This window comes from Tenrec ecaudatus, chromosome 6, assembly GCF_050624435.1.
Source record: "Tenrec ecaudatus isolate mTenEca1 chromosome 6, mTenEca1.hap1, whole genome shotgun sequence".
In the NCBI taxonomy this organism is placed as follows: Eukaryota; Metazoa; Chordata; class Mammalia; order Afrosoricida; family Tenrecidae; genus Tenrec; species Tenrec ecaudatus.
The window spans coordinates 125,841,283-125,867,898 of NC_134535.1; the positions used below are offsets into that span (position 1 = coordinate 125,841,283).

General features: G+C 41.0%; 1 protein-coding gene and 1 pseudogene across 1 annotated transcript in view; one reads left to right on the forward strand and one right to left on the reverse strand.

Annotated features, from left to right (window-relative positions):
- Nucleotides 1–26,616, forward strand: part of LOC142451656 (antigen WC1.1-like) — a 208,777-nt gene that overhangs the window by 129,261 nt on the left and 52,900 nt on the right. The window contains exon 14 of the mRNA XM_075553369.1: nucleotides 26,057–26,382. Within this exon, the coding sequence (XP_075409484.1) occupies nucleotides 26,057–26,382 (326 nt within the window). The remainder of the gene's footprint in view (nucleotides 1–26,056; nucleotides 26,383–26,616) is intronic.
- LOC142451990 (U2 spliceosomal RNA) lies at nucleotides 14,510–14,672 on the reverse strand (annotated as a pseudogene).

Here is a 26,616-nt window from a genome sequence, read left to right on the forward strand (position 1 = left end):
TGGTTCTCAACCTGTGGGTCACAACCGCTTTGGGCGCTGAATGACCTTTTCACAGAGATCACCCAATTCATAATGGTAGCAAAATAATTGTTATGAATTATCAATGAAAATCACTTTATGGTTAGGGGTCACCACCACATGAGGAACTATATGAATGGGTCATGGATTAGGAATGTTGAGAACCACTGCAGTAAAACTTGCATGATTTGGAGTTGGCTGAGGAATTCAGGGGAGAGGTGTTGAATTCCACCTGCTGTAATAGGAGCCCTAATGATACAGTAGGTTATCCATTAGGCTGCTAACAACAAGGTCAGTGGATCAATCCCACCACTCCTGTAAAGATTTAAAACTTCAGAAACCCACAGGAGAAATTCTGCTCTGATTTTCAGGGTCACTGTGAGTGGGAATCCCCTCAATTGCAGTTGGTGAATGGTTTAATTATCCTAAAATCCTCTGAACACTCATCTTGTACAGGCATTAGCAACATTAATTGTGATAATCAAATGACAACTCACACTCTCTAGTGTTTATTTCTGTACCAGGCACAAAAAACGAAATTCACTGCTATCAAGTCTATGCAGGTCCATAGCAACCCTATGGAACAGGGTAGATCTGCCCCGTTGTGGATTTCAGCAACTTTTACTACTTTACAGAAGTAAAAAGCCTCATCTTTCTCTGAAGGAGCAGCTGCTGGTTCCAAACTGCTCACCTTGTGGTTAGCAGCCCAGTGCATAATCATTATGCCACCAGCAGCAGCCCAATATGGGATGCGCTAGGCCATCGTGGAAATTTACATTAATGGAAAGCTTTTGTGCCCTGTGCCACGCGTGGTTCAAAATCCTTCCATATGGAGCTTTTAAAGTGAGAGAAGGGTATTTGTTGAGAACCAAATGTGAGATGGATAATTTGTATCAAACTGTTTTCATTTCCAAACTGTAAATTGAGCCATCCTATTTATTTAGAGCTTTGGTCAAGGCCAGAAATGATTGTGCCAGTGGACTAATTCATTTATATTAAAATAAAGGGTCAGAAGAGGAACTGTTGAAAAAGAGAACTCAGGAGAAAATGGGCGCTCCTGTTCTAGTTTCTAAAACCTTATTGCTCTGGCTGCTGTTTTATAAAGTGGGGGTTAATGTCATCACTAACGTTTAGGGTGTCCCCTGACTGTAATCCAGGAGCAGGTAGTTTCCCCCTCAGTGAAATGTCTGTACTGGCCATTTCCTCTATATGCAAGAAGCTCTCTGTGATGTGAGGGAAGAGAAGAAAGACAGACTTGTACTTGATCTCCACAAGGGCTCAGGATCTGGGACCTTCCTGAAGCTGCACTTAGCCTGAAGTGACAGGAAGAAGAAGACTCCTGTATAGAGTCCAATGTCACCGACTTGTGATTCACGAGGGATTGTTCATCTTTCTAACCCCAATTTCCCGTTACCTAGCTTTTTATTGTTGCTCTTAGGCGCTTCTCTGTAGCTATGACATTTTGGTTACTTGGGTTCAATGACACAGGAGACCTAGGTTTCGGTCAATGAAAACATAATTACTTGGGCCTGTGGGCTAAGGAGAACAATCCAAAGCCATGCAATTGATCCAAGCAGCTGAGCCAGAAGCCTGGGCTGTAGGGAGAAATGCTATATTTATTCTTTTTTTTCCCCAATAAGACCATTGTATTGGTGGCTCTAATACTTCTTATAACAATCAATACATCAATTGTATCCAGCACATTTGTATATATGTTGCCATCATTATGTCATTATTTTCTAAACATTTACTTTCTATTTGAGTCCTTGGTATCTAATCCAATTTTCTTTCTACCTTTTAGATTTTTTTGGCTTGGTTATTTTATTTTTTTTTGTTTTTTGTTTTAAAGAATCATTTATTAGGGGCTCGTACAACTTTTTTCACAATCCATACATACATCAATTGTGTAAAGCACATTTGTACATTTATTGCCCTCATCATTCTCAAAACATGTGCTCTCCACTTCAGCCCTTGGCATCAGCTCCCCATTTTCCCACTCCCTCCCTCTTCCACCCTCCCTCATGAACCACGGATAATATATAAATCATTATTTTTCATATTTTGCGCTGTCCCATGTCTCCCTTCACACACTTTTCTGTTGTCCGTCTCCCAGGGAGGAGGTTATATGTAGATCCTTGTAATGGGTTCCCTCTTTCCAGCCCACCCTACCTCCACCCTTCCAGAATCGCCACTCACACCACTGGTCCTGAAGGGATCATCTGCCCTGGATTCCCTGTGTTTCCAGTTCCTATCTAGACCAGTGTACATCCTCTAGTCTAGCCAGATTTGTAAGGTACAATTGGGATCAGGATAGTGGGGGTTGGTGGGAGGAAGGTTTAGGACCTGGAGGAAAGTTGTATGTTTCATTGTTGCTACACTGCGCACTGACTGGCTCATATCTTTTCTCTATCAGCCTCAAGAACAGAATGACACCCGACATCATGAAGTTTTTGCATCTCATATAAGGAAATATTTTAGACTCGGCATCTAATTGGTGTTTTCATTTCATAAAGCTACTGTTACATGCCCTTGATGGCAATGCAGATGTTTCATAGAGCTTCTATTGGTTCGGGAAGATGGTGATGTCAGGGCACGGGCTATATAAAATCCCCTCTGTGCTTTACAAGCCGTGAGAAGAGCTGAGAGGACTCCTTTGCTACTTGGAGGACACGGAGGCAGCGACCTGAGGACATGAGCATCACAATGATGATAAGAGGGCGCTCTGCTCTCCAGGGACTTATTATTCTTCTCCTCGGGGTCTTAGCAGGTGCTCAAGGTAAGCCTGGCTTTACTTCCTAAAATCTGTAGAGCTCTATCAGGCTAGCTCAGGGCCCTGAGCAATAATCATTAGTGACCTGTTGATTGTGACCACTTATAGGGACTACTAACCTCAAGGTTTGCCATTAAATTCAGAGGATCCACAGGAGAGAGTTGAGAAGATCAGCTCCACCAAAAATATACTGCCTATCTAGGGTTCCTCCGTGTCAGGATCAAGCCGAGGGCAGTGTCTTGTTGTCTGGGGGGTTGGTGAAATTTCATGACAGTGACTGTTAATTCCCCCCTTAAGAAATTCAACAGTGTCTGTTTTCGAGCGTCTCTGTTTTCCACTGTTGGCAGTGGATTGTGAGGAAGCTATAAAGTGTGTCCTCAGGTTGAGCTGAGTCTGTGTTCCAACTCTCTTCCACAACATCTACAAGCCTTGAGACCCCCGGACCACGTCGGTTTTCCCATAATGAACAATGGCTGAGTGACTGGCTCATGATGGGTGCTAGATTTGTACTTCTTAGTTTTACTAATATGTTTTTCTCCACTAGGGATTTGGTATTTCTACAGTTTTAGGCTGTAATCTAGAGTGTGTGTGTCTGTGAGGGTATATATATATGTACATGTGTACATATGAAACATGTATGTCTGAGAGAAAGAGGAATAATATGTTAGTGGAGCTTGAGGTTATGTGAAAGCTAAGTGGGGAAGCAGTCTGTTGCCCAGTAGAAGTCTATTTCTTAGGTGTGAGAGCAGAGCTCACACTTTCTGAAGTTTTGCTGCTGTATTTGATGGCACATGTGATAGTGATGATGTGTGTGTATGGACAGACAGGGAAACCTTGCTACTTGTGAAGAAAATCCTCCCAATGTGAACTCTGGTTACGCTCCCGTGGACCCTGCACCTGCAGTCTGCGCCTGACTTTGAGTTGTTTGACTTCCCCACAAACCCACAGCTCATGTGCGTGTCTGCTTCATTGGAGTCTTTCCCCAGCACCGAGTTCTTGTCAGACCCTTATCTTCCTCCGTGTGATGATTCCCTTCCTGCCTTTTGTGTGGATGTCCTCCAACCCCAGTGCAGAGAAAAGTAATGGCGAATATAGTTGTCCGTGGGTTCATTGATAGCAGTGCTGAAGGCAGGAAAGGGATCTAGTCTTGCAGATTTCAGGGTGCACCTTCTTGATCAGTGCATCCCAGCCTCAACGGGGACACTTGACCTTGTTCTCTGGCTTCCTCTTCAATAAAGAAAAACAAATACAAGTACAGTCAGTGGTGAATTGATTCACCCTCATGGTGAGGCCATCGTGTCAGAGCACAGCCATGCTCAACATTGTCAACGGATGTTCTTTACAAAGGACACACCAGGCCTTTGTCTGTGCAGCACTGAACCTCCAGTATTTCCATGGGCAGCCAACACCATGAACCACTGTACCACACAAAGACTTCCTGACGTTCTATAAGGTCTGCTGTTTAGGAAGAGCCCTGTCGTTGTGAACGTCCTTCTCTTGAATTTCTCCTCAGCGACTCCCTCAGTTCGTACATGTCTGAGGGTGTCCTGCCCCTGAAGGGTTCCAGATAGCCATGTTTAAGTTCCAAAATACGGATGTTCAATCATCATGGTGATAGACTCAGCCATTCATCATGTTAATCTTGCTCCTGACCATGTCAGTAATTTTCCCATCTCTCTATCTCTTCTCCATATTTCAAGCTACTCAGCTCTGAATCTTCATCTTGCTCCTCAACTCTGAATCTTCATCTTCAACCCCTGCCAACAGTAGTAGGAAATTTCTGCTCCTCACTCCCTTAGGAAATGTCTTGGAAATTCCAGTTCCTTGAGGATGGGCCCTGTGCCAGTGAGGGCTGTTATTACCAGACCTGGCTCTCTCTGAGAAGTGGTCACCTCTGAAAATGAAATACACACGTCGTGTGCTGATTCCCTGGAGCCTCTGTATCTGTGAGAGCAGAGAATATAGATCTCACCGGACCAGGAAAAATCCACCTCTCCAAAAGCCCTTTCTTCCTCAAAGATAATGCTTGTAGGAATGTATTATTAAATTCCACTCTTCTAGTAAACATCGTTTGGCCTAAACTAGCTATGAATTGTCAACCATCACGTGGTACCAACAGCATTAAGTTTTTGATGAGCCTGGGACAAGTTACATGTTGTCGCTACAGTAAAAGTAGGAAGTGTTTCCAAAACTCTTTTAAAAATTGGGTAAACACTGAAGTTTCATTTAAATAGAGAGCGTGCTTCAGTCTCTGCACACACAACACACATGCAGGCACATATATATGAAGTTGGTGTACACTAGCGCTTCTCAGCCTGTGGTCACAACCATGTTGAGGGTCAGATGACCCTTTCTCAGGGGTAGCCTGAGTCATAACAGTAGCAAAATTAGAGTTATAATGTAGCAACGAGAATAATTTTATGGTTGTGGGGGGGGGGGTCCTACAACATGGGGAACTATTTTCAAGGATCATGGCATTAGAAAATTTGAGAATTACTGGTCTATACCTTTTTCTATCTACTTTAAAAATTAATCAGCTATTTTAAATTTCTTTGTTCCAATCAAATATATTTTATGCCATTTTATAATTGCCAGTAATTCAATATACTATGGGATATTAATTTCTCTTCTTGTTCCATTTGTTAATATTTATGTTTTCACTAATAATGCTCTAATCAACAAAATTCTTAGGTATGTCTACACTGATCTATTATAAAATCATCATTTTTTTCTTAGGACAGCCATTTTGAGAGATTCTAATATATATTTCCTAATTACCTTAGAGAATAATGTTCATCTGCTTTAACTTTCAATAGCAATAACTGAAAATGCTGTTTTCTTTATATTCTTTTATGAATATAATGCATTATTTATTTAAACGCATTTTGACCCTATATTAAAATATGCTCTATTTTCTTATAATACACTTCAAAGATTTCTAAAATTCCAGCTGCTTCACACCCTCACCAACACATGATATGGCAAATATTTTTTTCATATTGGCCATTCTTTCAGGTGTATCATATTGTCATGGTTTTGTTTTGCATATCCCTGATAAGTAGACACACTCATTTTCTATTTTGATGGTAATGGGTTCTGTCTTCTGAAATGCCAATTTATTTTGTCCTGTTTCTATTAAGTTGTCGTTTCCATGTCAGCTTTTAAGAGGCTTGTGATTTTAGCTTTCAATTCTTTGTCAGATGATATGCACTGTAATTTTTCTCTCTCCCTCTTTGGCACTGTCTTGATGGTATATTTGGTTGAAGATACATTGTTAACTATTATATAATATAGGTTTTGCTTTTTGCATCATAACTCATTAGCCCTGTATGTGTTTCTCTAAAAAACATAACATACTACAAGAATAGAGTCTGGTAGCCCATTGCGTAAGCATATGACTGCCAATCACCAATTCTATCCCACCAGCCACTTCCCTGGAGGAAGGGCAGCACTGTACTTCCTTCAAGCTCACTGTCTTGTGAAGGTTAGGATGGGGTCGAGGAATTCAGGGAGAAGGAGAATGTTTGAAAAATTGATTGTTACAGTGATTATACACTCATGCTCGGCTTGATTGAACTCTGGAATAATGTGTGCCTTAATTCCCAATTAATAATAAATTTAGAAATGAAAAAATATATATATTTTCAAAATCACAGTCTTGGAAGCACCAGAAGGGAGGTCTAATCTCCTCTAGCACCTCTTGACATCAGAATCATTGGTAGCCGGTCCGAAGCTACCACACATTTACTTCAACTACTTGACCTCAGAGATTTATTGTTTTAATTTTTTCATTTAGAATTTCTATCCTTGTAAAATTGGTTTTGGCTTGTGAGATGAGAAAAACATCATGGGATTTGTATTGATATGCCTACTTAATTAACCAAACACCATTAACTTCAAAAATCATATTTCCTGCATTAAATTGCAGTGGAATCATTATCAAAAACTTGATGATTATTTGCCGGTGAACTCGTTTCTGGATTCTAAAATCTGTGCCACTTACTATTTCTCTCTCCTTATACCAATATTTCACTGCCTTAATAATTGCAACCCAGTAGTATTTTTGTTTATATTTCAGTAATTTAAGTCATCTAATTTTGTTCTTAATTTGTTCCCGACTTTCATATGCATGTTAGAAAAAACTTGACAATTTCCATAAAGGATTGATATAAATATGTACTGGGATGGTGTTAAATGTTTAGTTTATTTTGGAATAATTAGCCTCTTCATAATCCAAAATCCTGCAAGATACAAATATATCTTTCCTATGCTTTTCACGTCTTGTTTCATTTCTCTACCAGTATGTTGGAGTCTTACATGTGATTTCTTGGATCTGTTCAAAGGTGTTTACAATTTTTATGCTGCTTAAGACAAATTGCTATGAGACAAAGATCATACATGCTTCCTTCCATCCTCCACATATCCCACCCAAAGCACTCTGTGCTCCTCAGTTAAGTTTTACAAAAAAGCATTGTAAAGGTCACACACATTCACAGGCTAAATTACTGGTTACGTGGTTTATTAAGGATGTTAGCTGGTCACAAATGCTCAGCATTCAATTATTGTGACAAATAGTCTTTCTCAGCCATGCCTCCAGGCAGTGCTCTGTGGTTTCACAGCCCACTGGCATCTGCTCTGCCCCAGCAGTCTTACAAAGTTCCTTTAGAGTTTCCAAGGCTGCCCAAGGGCAAGTCTGTTTACCAAATGACTCAGCTTAAGGTGCTTAGCTCTAAATCTCAGGGTCAGTAAATCTAGCTCCCCCAATTAAGTATCTGGAAGCACCCAACTCCACAAAGCAGCCTCATCCCTAATGGTGCTTGGCTTTGTTTGCTCTGTGGGCTGGGAAGGCCTGCATGCTGGCGCTTACTCTGACTGTTGGTTGTGCTGCTGCTGCTCATCTGCCACTCGTCTGGTTTCAACTCAACTCTGGATGCAGGAGGGTCAGAGCACAGGGACAAGGTCCCCTCCTGGCTCTTCGCTCTTGCGGACAGTGTAATCCTTCTCACCTGTGTCTCAGATCATTCATTTCATGCACAACAGCATGGAAGTCACAATGAGTCCTCTTGGCAATCATTCACAACTTCAACACGTATCCTATGAATATCTTCCCCACCTTCTCCTACTCAAACCCCACAGGAAAAAAAACCTTGTGGTGGAAGTCACAGAGTCTATGACTCAAAACAAAACAACAACAACAACAAAAAACTCTCAAACTCACTGCGCTAGAACCCGTTATTACCAGAAGCAACCCTACAGAACAAGGTAGAACTGGCCTGTGGACTTCAGAGACTGTAACTCTGCAGGCATAGAAAACCTCATCTTTCTCCTGAGGACCCACTGGTGGATTCTAACTGCTGACCTTTCTGTTAGCAACCCCCCATATAACCACCCCACCACCAGGGGCACCTAGACTTTGACCGGAAGAGCCATATTGAATAATTCATTGTACTGCAGGCCACCCCCTAGCTCCTTTACCCATTGTCCGTTCATACATGAAAGATTAATTTACCTCCTGTTAATTTTTTATTGTAAGCACACCCACACCAGTTTGTAAGTAAGCCATTGCATGCATCTATCTGCCCCATTTTGGGTATTCAATTTCAAAATTTCCCATCACTATCAATCCAAGCCTCTGAGGAAAAAAAATACTTCTTGATGGGAAGAATTCACATTTCTGGTTGGAGCTTTGAATACTGCTATCCATAATCAATATTCAGTCCAGAGCAAGTCATCACATTTGAGCAGTTTACACTAGTTCATTGTGTCAAACATCTTTCTCTGTACATTTATTTGAATTCTGCACATCTCAGTATTAGACATTTCTCACTCTTAGGCATTCAGCTTCAAGTGTGGAAGTCCACACATAACTCCTTGCTCCTAAGAGTTGCTGGCCCCTTCTCATTCTCCCTCAGCTTTGGACTTGTGGGTTGTCATGAGTATAAATTCAGGTGTCCACACAAACCCATGGCTTCACACCAGTCAGCTCTCGCCTCTGTGCACCAAGTCAATGTGTGCCAAGGAAAATGTTCTAACTCGGTGTGTCTGTTCATAGTTGCATCTCTCCCACTAGCACTCAACAAGTGTACCTAGATGGTTGCCACAATGACAGTAACAGGGTGTTCTGCTCACTGATTCCCTTTAAGCTTCAGGCCAAGAAGAGAGCCTTCAATGATGGACATAGACGTACCTGCACTGATGCACCTAAAGACAAACTGCTTCCTCAAAATTAAAAGCTAAATGTTATTTTATTTTACATAAAGATAAGTTTAAGAACTGTCAGTCATGTGCAGATATGAAAATGACCTTACTAACATCATGGACGACTGAAAGAAATTCTATTATTCCAAAGAAAGGACTCCATTTTTTCCTTATCGCAAGGTGAGAGCATGTTAGATCATGATGGAAAATTTTATAGTAGAATGTTCTAGAATGAGACTTTTATGATAATCTGTGATATATTTTAAGCAAACCTAAAATGTTTTAATATGCTCATAGACGCTGCAAAGTACGAAAAAATGTGAATGAATTTCGAATTTTTGCACCAAAATAAACGTGTACTAACTAGTTTATGTCACGAAGAAAGGATAAGAAGTAGCATGGAAAGGACCCCCATTTGAGAGCAACATGAATTCTGCTAAAGGTGAGTGAGGAACAGATGTCTAATTTGTGGTGAAGCTTGAGTAAATGAATCGTGAAGTCATTCGTTAAAGATATATTATGGGTACAACACTCCAAAGAATTTAGCAGTCTACAAATGGATGGCTTCTTTAAAGAGAAGACTCAACAATGTTGAAGATGAGCCCACAATGACAGCTCATCCACATCAATTTGCTAGGAAACAATCTTGTTCTTGCTCTAATTGACAGGATGAGTGATTAATGGCAGAAGCAATAGCCCTGCTACAGGCATCTCATATACTTTAACCTACACATTCCTGACTGAAAAATTAAAGCTGAGCAAAGTTTATACTGCACGGGAACGTGGCAGACAAGAACAAGGTTCAATGGAAATTTTAAACAAGTGGGATCAATATCCAGAAGAATTTCTTCAAACAATTGTAACAGGAGATGAAGTCTGGCTAAGCCAGTAGAATCACAAGGGCAAAGCACCACCAAAGTAGTGGCTACCAAGAATCAGAATCCTCCAGTCAAAGCAAAAGTGAATCCACTTTTGATCCAATGTCAAGATCCAATGTCAAGGCAACGATTTCTGCGATGCTCATGGCATGTTCCTTGTTGGCGTTTGGAGGGGCCAAAATCATTTGTGAATTATGAGAATGTATTGAGAATATTTTCCAAAGCTTTATCAGAAAAATACCCAGGAAAACTACACCAGAGTACCCTCCCATCACAAATAGGCATTCCTCTAATCAAAAAAGGTTTTGATGAGAAATCAGGAAGTATCCGCTAAGTATTGGTTCTCAACCTTCCTTAAACAGTTTAATACAGTTAATACATTTCTTCATGTTATCATGACTTCCAACCATAAAATTATTTTTGTTACTACTTAATAACTGTAATTTTGGTACTGTTATGAATCAGGTGACACCTGTGAAAGGGTCATTCGACCCCCAAAGGGGTCATGACCTACAGGTTGAGAACTGCTGACCTAGAAAGTCTTGATGTGGCGCTTTCTGATCTCCTTTTACTTCTTAATCTTAAAAAATATTGAAAGGGCGCCTATTTTGTTTCAGTCAAACATGTAGAAAAATATGGTATTGACATTGCTAAATTCCCAGGATATCTCACTTCTTTAGGGATAAATGAAATGTTTGGTATCATCATAAACAAAATTGTCCTCACCTTTGTGGTGCTTATGTTGAAAGATAAGTTTATAGTTTTTATTTTTAACTGCATTTTTTCTCAAAAATTTTTGAAGACACCCCCCCCACCTGTATTCTTTGTCTTTCTCAAAACCATACGCACTGCCAGTGAGTTGATTCTAACTCACAGTGCCCCCATAACACAGAAAAGAACGTTCCCTGGGGTTTCTGAGCTTGTCAATCTTAGGGGAGTAGAAAGCTCATCTCTCTCTGGGGAAGCAGCTGGTGGTTGTACATTACTAGCCTTACTCTTAGCAGCCCAGCTCGTTACCAACTCTGCCAGCAGGGCCCCCTTATCTGTCTTATAATCTTATAATACATAATTATAATCTTGTAATTCACTTTTTCTTTAATTTTTGGTGAAGATATGAATATAGAGGGTTTAACATATACCAATTACACATTTTCTGCCTGTAAAACTCAGTAATATTGCTAAATTTTTCCAATTGTATCACCATACTTTTTCGAAATTATTTCATCTTTAGTAGCACAAATGTACTACTAAAAAACTTTGTCTTTTAATTTAGTTCATGTATTGTTTGTTTTAAAAAAGACAGTTTCAGCTTAAGATTTAAAGTATAAAGATTGACAGAGAACAATAGTGTCACAGCTTCAGTTGATCATCCAGCCGCCACAATGAATGGAGTCCATGAGACTCTGATGTTCTATTCTATACATTACCCATTTTTCTCGGGATTCGTCAAAGAACTCTTTTAACAAGTTGGACAGTGATGGTAGTCAGGCATCATTTGCTTCACCTGGTCTCATGACAAATGAGGCAGTTGTTCAGGTCAGCAATTCAACACCCATTCCAGCTCCTTCTGGGATCTCTGACTTTTATCTTTCCTTTGCTTCTCCAACCAAAGAGAAACCATTTTTTCCCCTTGAATGATGATGATTTTCAAGCATTTAAGATCCAACCCGCAAAGGCAGGAAGAGGAAGAGCGAGCAGAGCACATGCTGTACCATCAAGACCCAAGGTCAATATTCCCCCTCAGAGCAGCCAAAGCACAGAGAGGACCGGAGGGCTGGCCACACTATGAGACCTGATGTCCCTCACTGACCCATAGCCCTGCGGTGAACAACACTGGAGCCACAGTGTGGGAATTGTGCCCGATCTGACCCAGCACCCTGAGGAGAAACACTAAGGGAGTACAAGAGAACTGCTAGGGGAACAGAGCAACCGAGTTTCCAGGGAACACCATAAGCAGACTTTGGGCCAGGGCGTGGCACCCCATTAGACTCAACCAGAAAACAATGGTAAAGGACAACAAACAGACCTTGAACAATTTACAGGCTTTTCTTTCAATTTTTTTTTTTTGTCATTGGTTTTGCTGTGTTGTTGTCTTGTGTTCTTTTTTTCATTGCTTTCTTTTGCTGTCTTGTTTTTTGGGCATATTGTTACCTCTGCAGGTCTGTGTAAGATAGACAAGGATAAACAAGCAGGAGGAGAAAAGAATGGGACAAATTGTTCGGGGTTGGGGGGACAGGGGAGAGGGGAAGGCATGGGAAAGGAAGTAGGTGTTAACAAACCCAGGGAAAAGGGAACAACAAGTCATCCAATATCAATGGTGAGAAGGGTGTAGGTAGCCTGATAGGGCTTGATCAAGAGCAATGTAACCCAGAGGAATTACTGAAACCTAAATGAAGGCTGAACATGATAGTGGGACAAGAGGAAAGTAAAGAGAAGTAGAGGAAAAAAACTAGCAGGCAAAGGGCATTTATATAGGCATGTGCATATGTAAATATATTCATATATGAGGATGGGAAATAAATCTGTGCCCATATATTTATAGGTTTAGTATGAAGTTATTAGATGGACATTAGACCTCTACTCAAGTACTCCCTCAGTGCAAGAACACTTGGTTCTACTACACTGGCATTCCATGATTCTCATGATTGCTGAAAACAAAACTGGTGTATAAGCAAATGTGAAGAAAGCTGATGTGCCCAGCTACCAAAAGATATAGTGTCTGGGGTCTTAAAGGCTTGAAGATAAACAAGGAGTCATCTAGCTGCCAAGAAAAAAGTCCAAATGGAAGAAGCACACCAGTCTTTGAAATCATGAGGTGTCCATAAGATAAGGTATCAGGCATCAAAGAACAAACAATCATATCATTGTGAATGACAGGGAGTGCAGGGTGGAGACCCAAAGCCAATCTGTAGGCAACAGGATAACCCCTTACAGAATGGTTTTGGGGAGGAGATAAAACAATCAGGGTGCAGTGTAGCACGGATGAAATATACAACTTTCCTCTACTTCTTTAATGCTCCCCCCACCCCACTTTCATGATCCCAATATTACCTTACAAATCTGGCTAAACCAGAGGATGTATATGGTACAGATAAGAACTGGAAACACAGGGAATCCAGGACTGATAACCCCTCAGGACCAATGATGAGAGTAGAGATATCAGGAGGGGAAGGGGAAGGTAGGGTTGAAAGGGAGAACCGATTACAATGATCTACATATAACCCTCTTCCTGGGGAACAGACAACAGAAAAGTGGGTTTAGGGAGACATTGGTCAGTGTAAGAGATAAAATCTAATTTATAAATTAATAATGATTACCATTAAGCCATTATCCTAAATCTGAATCAATAGAGACAAATACTATGATGAATACAAATGCTGGATTGTACATGAGCAGCATATTTAGCTGCTCTTGTGTGTATGTGTGCGCGTGCATGTGTGTGTGGAAAATACAGATAACACATTTGTGAATACTTTTGTCAGAAAGTGGTTATATGACGATCATTGTGATAGGTTCCCCCTTCCTCCCCTCCTCTGCCTATCTTCCACCTACTCTCCTGGTATTGATACTCCTATTTCTGTTCCTGAGCGGTTTATATGACCAGGATTCCATGTGTCGTGAGCTCTTATCTGTACCTGTGTACATGCTCCTGTGTAGCCAGAAGTGAAAGGCAGGACTGGGGTCATGATAGCGGGGGGGTGAGGAAACCTCAAGGAACCAAAGAAATAGTGTGTGTTTCTTCAGAGCTATACTGCCCCATGGTTGATTCCTTCCTTCCTTGTGACTCTTCTGTGATGGATGTCCCTTGTCTACAGATCGGTTATGGGTCTCTCTGAATCCCCGTATTCTCAATAATGTTTTTTGTTTCTTTGTCTTTGATCTTCTGATGCCTGATAACTGATCCCATCAATAGTTCATGGTCACACAGGCTGGTGTGCTTCTTCCATGTGGGCTTGTTACTTTGCTGTTAGATGGCTGCTTGTTTAACTTCACATCTTTAATATCCCTAACCCTACATCTTTTGATAGCCGGGCACCATTGCTTTCTTCACCACATTTGCTTATGCACCCATTTTGTCTTCAGTTATGGTGCAGGGAGGGTGAGCATCACAGAAGGCAGGTTGTTAGAACAGAGTGTTTTTGCATTGAGGGAGGGCTTGAGCAGAGGTCCAAAGCCCATCTACTACCTCAATGTATTGTCATATAAATACATGTACATAGCCCAATAGCTCTATTTTTATGAATTAATGTTTACATACATACACACCTATGTCTATATATCTATGAGATTTATTGGCTTTTATGGAACATAATGTTTTCAAAGTTCATCCATGTGGTTCACTGTATGAGGATTCATTTCTTTCTATGGCGGAGTAACATTTAATGTACCTATGATTCAATTCAATTTATTTTAGGACAAGTGTAGCAATGTGAGTTAAGTGGGTGTGTGATTATTTTTCCACCCAGTGTTACATTTTCAACCCTATTTAATGAATAAACTATTATTCACAATGGTTAAAATACTACTACATCCAAATATTACACATATTACATGCTATACGAGGATCCCTGGTAGTGTAATGTTTATGCTTTGGACTGCTGACCATGAGATTAGCCGTTCAAAACCAATACCCACTTGATGGGGGGAAGGGTAGGCTTTCAACTCATGTAAAGAGTTACCGTCTCAGAAACCCACAGGGGCAGTTCTACCCTGTCCTATATGATCACTGTGAGTGAAAATTGGTTTCATAGCAGTGAGTTTCTTGGTGCTTTCTACACTTGATCTTAGCCAAAAGGCCGAGAAGCGATCTTGGTGCTTTCTTTGTTTTCATATAACTGCATATTTCAGTCGCTTAAGATTTATATTTTCATTTGTTCTTTTTATTATGTTAATGTTCTTTATGCTTTAAATTCTATTTAAACTTAAAATATTTCATTGTGGATACCTAAACCTACATTAAGGTTCCTCTTTTGTGCATTGAAATATTCATACTCTTATTCTTCTTCCTTGTGCATATTAAAATCACACGAGAAACATAAATAATTGATGATTTTTCAAAGTCCTGAAAAATATCAAATATGCACATTTTAAAAAATAAAACTGAAAAAATATTGTTACCTTTCTAAAGAAAAAAGACCTTTGTATTTTTCTGTGAATTAGGTGAAGATTTACAGAACCAATCAGTTTTCCACTCAATAAGTCATACACATTTTGTTGCATGCCATTATTTGCAATCACCACAATGTGACATCACTTATCCCTGTTCCTCTTTGCGTTTCTGGTTTCTGTTTCTTTCTTTCCTAATTCTACTTAACTTTGGTGGTGGCTAAATATTGCCCTTTTTATCTTCACTCATTGATTATTCTAAGGAGTGTGTACCTCTTACAGTGATACTTAATGTGACTCACCCATAGTGTTCATAGTTCCTGTGAAATGACTTGGTGCAATCATATAAACAAAGTTAAAAGACACTTATTCTGTGATTAATCAGTTTTACTACTCTTATGGGTATAAACTGAGCCATTTTCAAAGGAAGAAAAAGAATCCTATAACCAGAAAAAGAAGGAGCCAAACTCATCCAGGATCTCTGTGTAGAGAAGCAGGAGCAGGGGCCATGAAGAAAGAGCCATGGTGACAGCTTCCTGGTCCACATAATAAAGAAAGCTGAGAACCTGGGGGCAGGTGTCTGGCTTACAGACAGAGTGGACATTTGTCAACAATAAAGTATTTTTGTAATGATTTCCTGAGCAGGGCAGAGGCAGAGGATCCCATGCCTGAGAGGTCAAACACCAGCCAGAGAGAAGTACTTAGTACTTTTCAACTTAGCTGTGGCTATATACACACTCATATCCTTAAAGTTTTCTGTTCCTGAGCACTTGTAACCAGTTAACTTTCCTCAGAAACTGTCATAATCCCAAATGTGGTCTGTGCAACAGATGAGCAAACCCAGTAGAGAAGTAGAAAGCCACGGAGGGACGATTGGTGTCACAATAGGAAAAAGAAGGATGGAGGTGGAGGTGTGTCTAACCTCTGCCTCAGAGCAATTATCCTTGGACAGATAGGGAATTGGATTCCCACTCTCCTTTCTGACGCTGGGGGAGGCAGACATGGTTTCCACACCATTTCTTCACCTTGCTATGCTAATGTTCCTTCTGTAGACCTGTCTGTTGTTTGACTGAACATTGACGCAAGGGGATGAGTTTAGTTTCAGGCCTGAAAGGTAACTAAAGGCCATTGTTTCAGCAGTTCCTCCAGTCTCTATAGAACCAGGGAATCCAGAGTGGATGATGCCTTCGGGACCAGGGGTGTGGGGGACGATGCTGGGAGAGTGGAGGGTGAGTGGGTTGGAAAGGGGGAACTGATTACAAGGATCCACATGTGACCTCTTCCCTGGGAGAGGAACAGCAGAGAAGGGGGGAAGGGAGACTCCGGATAGGACAAGATATGACAAAACAATGATGTATAAATTACCAAGGGCATATGAGGGAGGGGGGAATGGGGAGGGAGGGGGGGGGAAAGAGGACCTGATGCAAGGGGCTTAAGTGGAGAGCAAATGCCTTGAGAATGATTGGGGCAGGGAATGTATGGATGTGCTTTATACAATTGATGTATGTATATGTATGGATTGTGGTAAGAGTTGTATGAGTCCCTAATAAAATGTAAAAGAAGAAAAGAGAAAAAAAAAAGAACCAGTAAACCTAGTTATTTTTGTGATTTTGGATTTTGTTCCATGATTTTCTCCACTCTCTGCAAGAACTTTTGGAGCAGTTGGCATTAGTAGCTGGGCAGCATCTTGTTATTCTTCCAGTTGTGGAGGTCAATGTTCATGCTTCATTGCACCTTAGGACACTGCACATGAATTTTTAAGGCCCAGTGACTACCCACCAAAGTAGGATGTAAAACATAATCATTGTGGAAAATGATGTGCCAATTGATTCATCTTAGTTTTCCTGAGACTATGGTGTACTCCTGAGCCCCAAAGCCAAAGCAGTCATTCCTTCAACCTGTTTGGTTATATGTGAAAACATTTTCATAACCTTTCCCCCCATATGCTCACCACAGCCTGCTACTAGTTCAACAATAGACACACACCAATGGAACAGAATTAAGAATCCAAAATAAATCTTTCTACCTGCAGACAGCTGATCTTTGACAACAGGCCAAAATTCTTTAACAAAAGCTGACAAAACTAAATATCCATTTGCAGAAAAATGTAACAGAATCCACATCTTATACCTTTTACAAAAACAAACTCTAGATGGATAAAAAAACTAGACATAAAACCAACTTTAAAAAAACTTTCACTTCCATTGAGTCAGTCTGACTCGAGCACAGAGCTTCCAAAGCCATAAATCTTCACAGGAGCAGAACACCTTATCTTTCTCCCACAGAGAAAGAGGTCCTTGAACAGCTGACCTTGTGGTTAGCAGCAGAACACACAACTCACTACTCCACCAGGGCTCCAAAAAAATCCAAAATCTTGAGAAAATTTTGGGAAAAATTTTGTCAGTGATATATGAGATAAAAGACGACTTTCTGGAATTTGTATAAAACTCCCACATGACAACAAGAAAAAATGATGTAATTGGTAAATGGGCAGAGCACATCAATGAAGATTTTCAGACAGTCAGCAAACACATAAAGAAACCCTCAAAATCCTTTTCCGTTGGAGAGATGCAAATAGAAAAAAATAAATCAAGCAACAAGGAGATATCACTTTACCAGAGTATTAATAGCAACGTTTAAAAAAACAGAAATAGCAACCAATGCTGGCTCTGTGGAGCCCTGATACACCGCTGGTGGGACTATAAGTTGTAAAACCACTCTGGATGACAGTATATCCTCCAAATTTGGAAAAGGCATGCTATATAACAAGCCATCCTCCACTTGGTACACATCTAGAGAAATAGCTAAGACATAGCACTCTATACCATTTAAAATATACCAATGAATCTGTGAAATATTTCATGTTAATGAAGGAGAACATTATGCTGAAAAAATAGTCAATCACAAGGGATAGAGATTGTGTGCAACTTGTAATTTTTAAGTCAATAATAGATTTTCACATTAAAAGAAACTTTCATTGAGGGGTACACGGCTGAGAGGGGAAGTAAATGTCTACAGAACAGATAAGTGTTAATGGATGCTGGGGAATGAACGATGAGATGGAGGTTGGTAAAAAATGATGGAGCAAGAGCACACAGTGGAACATTTGCAAGAGTTCAAAGCAATAGATGTGAGAACTGTTAAATACACGATCCTGCAATACCTATGACCTATGAGTTCATGCATGGACTGACAAGTAGATGGAGCAGATGTGGGAGGGAGAAAAGGAGTAGACTCATGAATATGCATACATTTGACTGGGAACATCTATCTGTGTGTATTTGCCTTTGCTGAAAATACGTTATCCATGAATGCATGTATCCATGAATGTGGGAGCACAAACGGGGAGTAAAGTTGTGAAAACTCTTAGGCACATGTAAATGCCTTGAGGGAATGAATGAGTGGTTGGTCCTGGGGGAACAGGAACATAGTCTCAGAGGACACAAAGGAAAATTGACATAACCAAATGTAAACCCAACCAAACTCACTGCCATCGTGTGTCAACACTGGCTCAGAGCAGCCCCACAGGACAGGGTGCACTGCCTCTGTGAGTCTCTGAGATGGTCAACCCATTACAGGATTAGGAAGCTCCGTCTTTCTCCTGAGTAGTGGCAGGTGATTTTGAACTGCTAATCTTACAGTTAGCAGCCCAGTAAATAACCATTACACTACCAGGGCATCTACTTGGCATAACATAGTTCATACATACACACACACACACACACACACACACACACACACACACACATACTGCATTCTACTTTGGTGAGTAGCAAATTAAAAGCTCGTGGGTAGCCATGTAAAATGCAAGTATTAGTCTGGCCCCATCCAAAGGAAAAGGGAATTATGCAAATCTAAGGAAAAGTGAAATAAATCTAACAGTACAAAAACCAATTAATCCAAGGGACTAATGGACCATCTGATTATGAGTCTAATTAATCCTGAGTTCAGAAGTACTAGAGTAGTGGTTTTAAAACTTTCTCGTGTTGTGGTGACCCCTCAAACAAAAACTGTTTTTGTTGTTACTTCATAATTGTCATTTTGCTACTGTTATGTAGTGGGTGACCCTCATGAAAGGGTTATTGGACCCCAAAGGGTCATGATCCACAGGTGGAGACCCGATGAAGTAGATGCTGCCTGTCTACCTCTACTGACTACTCTGAAAGGGAACCTATTAGAAGGTCCTGGGCAGAATCAGAGAAAAATGTGGAACAAAACTAAAAACCACCCAAGAAAGCAGTCTGACTGGTCAGATAGACACTGGTGAGCTCATTCCTCAGCTCACCCCAGTGCTTCAATTTTCAGCAAAACAATAGACAGCAATATAAGAGAAACTATAACACTAGTGAGGTACTCACACCTTCCTATAATCAGCCATTTAAGATCCAAGGGGCAGCTGGTACCCAAGGGCAGAGTTCAGAAGGGTCAGGAAAGTAGAAAAGGAAACAGGAAATTCACGGAGGAACTGCAAACAGGAAATGCATTGCAATTCAGGAGCTTGCAATGAAGGAGACAAAACAAAAAACATCTGAATTGTGGACTGTAAACCTGATTGTCTGTTCTGTAAGCCTTTGCCTAATTCACAGAAAAAATTAAAAATAAAAAGATAAGTATAGTGGTTGCCTTCATTGAGCTGACTTTCAATGGATCACTAAAACTAAAATCCCTGCCATCGTATCAATGTAATTCATAGAGACCCTAGAGGACAGGATAGAACTGGCCCTCTGGGTTTCTGAGCCTGTAAGTGTTTCCTGGAGTAGAAAGCCCCATCTTTATTCCAAGGAGCAACTGCTGGTTCAAACTGCGGACTTTGCAGATGGCAGGCCAATGAGTAACCACTGCGCCGTCGCAGCTCCTATTCAATGGCTCCTTTACATACATTCACATAGGTGCATATAGACAGAATGGGAATAGGCAACCCCAACCAACCAGAGGAGCCAACCAGAAGAGCAAAGCCCCAACCCAAAGTCAAACCTCCAAACTGAAAAGCCAAGGACCACTAACCAAGCCTCTCAGTGAAGACACAGATGCATAAATAATGAGAAACAAGCAGATTATATTCGCCCTCACCTTTAATGGAGTAATTGTTCGCATCACTCCAACACGGTAGTTTCTGCTATGACATTCCTGTCCTTTCCCACTCTCTGCAGCAGAATTTCATTCTGTTTGCCTAGGTTTCTGACACTGCTATCATTCATGTCTCACAGTGTACATCTCTGTACAGTCACGGTACTTGAGCAGAAAAAATCTCTAACAATGCATAAGTAATAATGAGCTGTGGGAAACAGAAAGATTTCTCCCAAGTCATCTCCCCAAATACATGTTAGACTTAGGACATTCCTGGCAGCTAATGGTAAATGATTGTCAAGTTACCTCCCTGAAGGCAGTCACCTGTCAGACTCCTGTCTGGTCCCACCACAGGTAGGGCCCACTCCCTGCTGTTAAGGACAATGGGCTACTTCTCCCTAAAGGCTTGCAGCCATTAGTCTGGTCCCTGTAGTGTGGGTTCGCTCCCTACTGATAAGGGTTTCTATAGTGAACCAGAGAACAGGTCAAACTGGCTCAGTGACATCCACAGTTAGGCTGCCATCCTGACTCTAGGATCCACCCATCTTTTCACATGTGTACCCAAAATACCTCGCCTTCCTATTATGTGGATACCCCTAGATCACTTGCCTCCCATTACTGGAGGTCCGTTGTTTTCTCCTCCAGATTGTTCATCCATCCTATCTTATTTAGACAGACTCGCGGAGATAATAACATGCACAAAAACAAGACAGAGCAAAATCAAGCAATAAAACAAAAGAAAACAAAGCAACAACAACATGAACAAGCCAAGGACACACAAAAATTAACAAGAAAGAAAAGATTGCTAATCATATCATAGTGAATGAGGTAGGGAGTGCGGAATGGGGACCCAAAGCCCATTAATAGGCCACTGGACATACCTCACAGAAGGATCTCTGGGAGGAGTTGATCCAGTCAGGGTTTGATAAGACAATGATGAAACATACAACTGTCCTCTAGTTCTTATATGCTTCCTTCCCCAACCACTATCAGAATCCCAATTCTGCCTTACAAGGCTGACTAGACCAGAGAATGTACACTGGTAGAGATAGGAAATGGAAACACAGAGAATCCAGGAAAGGTGATCCCTTCAGGACCAATTGTGAGAGTGGCGATACTGGGAGGGTGGAGGGAGGGTGGGTTGGAAAGGGGGAAGCAATTACAAGGATCTGCATGTGACCTCCTCCTTGGGGGACGGACAGCAGAAGAGTGGGTGAGGGGAGACGTTGGACAGGGCAAGATATGACAAAATAATAACTTATAAATTATCAAGGGTTCATGAGGGAGAGGAGATCTGGGAGGGAGGGGAAAAATGAGGACCTGATGCCATGGGATTAGGTGGAGAGCAAATGTTTGAGAATGATGAGGGCAATGAATGTACAAATGCACTTTACACAATAGATGTATGTATGCATTGTGATAAGAATTGTTTGGGCCCGTAATAAAATAAAATAAGAAAGAAAGAAAGGAAGGAAGGAAGGAAGGAAGATCTTGTAGTTAGTTCAAGGACTGTTTGTTGGCCTTTAGGAGTGTTTTCCTATAGATTCTGATGGGACACCAAGCCCTGGCCCCACAGTCTATTTTCGGTATTCTCTGGGGAATTCATTGCTCTGTTCCCCTTCCCGATCTGTTGCATGCCCTTAGTGTTTTGCCTCAGTTGGTGGGATCAGATCGGACGCAAGTCCCTCAATGTATCTCCAGCCTGGTCCCCTGTGTGGCTATGGGTCAGTGAGGGATATCGTGTCTCAGAGTTGGGCCGGCCAAGTGATCCTCTCTGTTGATTGGCTGCTCTGAGTGGAAGTATTATCCTCAAAGCTTCGTGGGCATGCATATGCTCCATTCTCACTTCCTCCCCTTCATTAGCTCCTGTGTGCTCTGATCAGAAATGTCTCTCTCCAGGAGCTGCACATTCAGTACTGTGCTCTGAAATAAATTCTTTTGGGGGGAGGGGCTGGTGTCCATGTAGTTGGGATTTGGGCTGGCACCTCCAACCTCTCCACTGGTTCCCTGCTTCATGCTGGCATGATTCATTCACATTTTAGAGCACTGGTTTGAAGTCTACTCCTTTTTTCCCTATGGAGATATAAACAATACCCTCCCCTTGGATGGCTTAGTGCCCTGTACCCCACTACTCATGCCTTATCTTTTTTCCTTTCTCCCTCCTTTTTAGTTGGCTACCATATGATCCCTGGATTAGGTCTGGCCCCTGCCATACTACCTGATCTCAAGTAAAAACAATTTGTTTTGGAAATGTTGATGGCAAAACATGTACAAGTGTGCTTAATACCATTGAATGAGGGATTGTTATAAGATTTTTATGAGCTCACCCAAAATTTTGAATTTAATATATAAATATGTAGAGAGAGAGGTATTTAAAGAAAACTTCCTCCACTCCCACATTCAAGTGCCACACATATCCACCTACACTCTGCTTCCATATTTCTTAGAGCCTTGATAAAATATGTGTGTTAATTGTCATAAATCTGTTTTCATTAACAGCATTAACAGAGTAGTTTTCTTTTTGTTCTTCTTGGTTAACCTTTTTTGGAGTTTATCAATTATACTAATATTCTCAGCTAGTCAATTTTTTTAATTTAACCATTTTATTGATATATTGACCTACAATTGACATATCATACAATAATTCAAATATATTGGAAAGAGTTGTGTATCCATCATTACATTAATTTCACATTCCCTGGCTCTTACACTCATTAGTATTAATTCCCCATTTCCATAACACCAAGAAACTATTAACCCAGCTACTTTCTCTAAAGATTTACCTATTATGTTAGGCAGTGTGTTTGTCCAGGTAGACTAGAGAAACAAATCCATAGAAACTCATATGTGTATAAGAGAGAGTTTTATATAAAGGGTAATTGTACATTAAGAAATCATCCTAACCCAGTCCAGTCCAAGCCCATAAGTTTGATATTAGCCTATATGTCCGATACCAATCTATGAAGTCCTCTTCAGACTCATGAAACACGTGCCATGATACTGAATACAGGAGGATCACAGGCCAGTGGGTAGAAAGTCTTTGCATCCAGTGGTGTTGTAAGCATCTCAGTGCTGGCAGGAGTCTCCACGCGGCTTCTTCAGGTCCAGGGTTCTGAATGCATCAGGGTAGGTCCATGTGGCTTCTCTTCAGGGATGTCTCACAGGGAGACAGTCTTGTCAGTAGAGAGTCTCCAACTGTTGAGTCTCTCTTGCCTCCAAGGAGGAAAAATGAGATTTCCCAAAATTCTCAGGAGAATGCCATGCCTACAGAGAGGCCTCATTGGCTATGATCTAATTGACAGACTGGACTCCACCCCCTTCACTCTTAATCCTCTCGAGTCCCAAATTGACACCAGATTATGTAACTACCACAGCCAGGGTTGACTAGAGAAACAAATTCAGAAACACTTAGTTATGTAAATCAAGAAAATATCCCAGCCCAGTCTAGATCAAGTCCAGAAGTCCAAGACGAGTCCATAAGTTCAATACTAGACCATAAGTCCCTTATCAGACTCACTCAGTCATGTGCAATGATGCAGAATATAGGAATATCACAGGCTGGTGGGTGCTAAGTTGTGGGGATTCAACAGCGAAGGCCAAACCCCAGAGGTTGCAGGTATCAGAGTGGCTACCAGCAGGAGGGTGAAGGCACAGACAGAGAGGGGAGGTTCCCAACACCCTCCTTATGAAAAAGCCGCACCCTCAAGGAGACACCATCCAGGCTGTGTGACATGACTGACAGGCCAGACTCGACCCCTACACTTTAGGTGTCAAGTTGACATGAAATTATGTAACTACGACACCTATCCTGGATTTCATATAAAGATCGGGCAACAACAGACAAGTAAATAAATAAAAAACAAAAGAGCACAGAGAAAACTCGTTAAAAAGGATCTATTTAACTTCTTGAGAAGTTTCCAACTGTTTCCAAGAAACAGTTTTACATAAACTTATATATAAAATATCAATGGAAAAATATCCCATTTCCCCACGTATTGTGAACACTTGTTATTGTCTGTGCTCTTTATTAGGAGTTATGAAGTAATGGCTTATACAAGTGTTTTCTCACTAAACATGCAATTTAATCATTCAGTCATAGTAAGAAAATCAGTGCAATCATCACCACAATCAATTTGAGAATATTTTCTTCTCTTGATAATTGTTGTCCACTCCCCATTTCCCTCCATCCTCCTCTGCTTTTCCCCTAGCACTTAGTGTCTGTATGGATGTACCTCTTTTGAATTAGTTATACAGAAAAAAATAACAAAAGATAACACAATCATACAAAATCCTACAGAGAAAACAAACAATAACAATGACTACATAAAACATGCATACAAAAACCTCAATCAAGGAGAAAGCAAAAAATTATAAAAAACTGAAATAACATTAAAATAGGTCAAAAGTGAGATCAAACGATAAGGTTTTGGGTTTTAACCTCACTATATTGACTTTATATTGCTCTCTGTCTGACAGCAGGCTGTGCACATCCCTCGCTTATGGTCAGAGGGCATTCACTGGAGACTCAGACCACGTGAGGATCCTGAAAAGGCACTTGGACCTTCCCCTGTCATCCACAGTCTTCTTCAAACTGGGTGTTCATATTTAAGCTCTAATACCACTTCCTCCTTCAGATTTGGGTTTGATTATTTACAATCTTTGGATGACATAGACTGATGTGCTTCTTCCATGTGCACTTAGCTGATCCTCACTTAGAGGGCTGCTTCTTGGAAGACAAGCCTGTAAGACTCCAGACGCTGTTCTTGCTGATAGCCCAGCACCACACCATCTGGTTTCCTCACCACACTGCTGTACACCCAAACCTTCATTGACCTCTGCATGAAGCAGGCCATGAACCTGGGTCATGTCATAAGAATTCATTGTTTCTATATCTGCCCCAAATCCATTAATATATCTAAGGTTTGCATATGACCCTGGTTTATCTATAAATAAATAAATATCTATAAATAAAATGTTTAAAAATAAATAGACAATTAAAAGTAAGACTAACTCCTGAAACAAAGAGAGTGCACATTAAAATAGTAATATATGTAAGAGTGATAGACAGTAAATACATGGTAGATGCAGACCACTATTAATTGTTGGTGTTGTTCCTGCCATCGAGTTGGTTCCAACCCATTACAACCTTATGCACAAAACATTGTGGGGATTGCGAAGTCCTCATGATTTTTCTTATACTTGAGCCGATTGTTGTACCCACTGTCTCAATCTCCTGGAGGAACTTCCTCTTATGTGTTTCCCTCCTACTTACCAAACATGATGTCATCTCCAAGGACTGGTCTCTCCTAACAAAATGGCTGATGTATATAAGACAAAGGTTTGCCATCCTTGCCTCTGAGAGGCATTCTGGTTGTACTTATTCCAAGACAGATTGATTGGTCCTTTTAGCAGTCCATGTTACTTTCAATACTACTCACCCATACTACATATGCAAATGCATTGATTCTTCTCCTATCTTCCTTATTCAATGTCCAACTTTTACATGCACAAGAAGCCAAACTCTATCACTGCTTCTGAGTCAATACTGACTCATAGTGAACCCCCTGGGGGTTTCAGAGACTCCAACTGTTTATAAGGAGAGTAGAAAACGCAGTCTTATTGCCATGGAGCTGCTAGTGTTTCCAACTGCCAACATGTAAGTCAGAGCCCAATGCTTACAAACTACACAACATATGAACCTCCGGAAAATACCATGGCTTGGGTGAAGGACAATTGTATCCTCAAAAAACACCTTGATGTTTAATACGCTAAAAAGGTCTTGTGCAGCAAATTATGATTTAAGTTGTTATTCTTCAGTGTTATTGACTTAGATCATTTTGGTTATGTAGGAAATCAGACTGAGATGCCACCAAGGTGCAATGACTTCATGTCTGACTCAGTGGATTCCACAACCTCAAGGAATAGTGCTGTCAATTGCTCAGGTAAGTATTCCCAAAAGAAGAATAGCCCTTCTCAAGTCTGTGTCAATGTCTCCACTGACTTGACTCTCTCTTCTCAGAGAGCAGACAGCTCCGCCTGGTCAATGGGGACAGTCGCTGTGCAGGGAGAGTGGAGATCTATTACCAAGAATACTGGGGCACCATCTGTGATGACGGTTGGGACATGCAGGAAGCCCAGGTGGTGTGCAGACAGCTCGGCTGTGGAGAAGCCCTTGCAGTCATGCCTCAGGCTCACTTTGGTGCAGGATCAGGCCCTATCTGGCTGGATGAACTGGAATGCACAGGAATGGAGTCTCATGTGTGGTCATGCCCATCCAGTGGCGGGGGGCAGAATGACTGCAATCACAATAAAGATGCAGGAGTCTTCTGCACAGGTATGGTTATTGTCTTGTCCTCTGACTGGGAGGATGGAAAGTTCCAGAGCAGCACATAGCGTGACTATTTGGGTGATTGATTAACCACAGTGTGTGAAACACAAACTCATGGTCTAAAGGCTCACAGCATCCGTGAAGAACAATCTTCCCACTGAGCGGTGAGCTGCTGGTGTTTCCTTCTCCAGTGGTCTTGACTAACAAAATAGTACACTCCTGTATCTTCCTAAACAAAATCATTTCCTAAA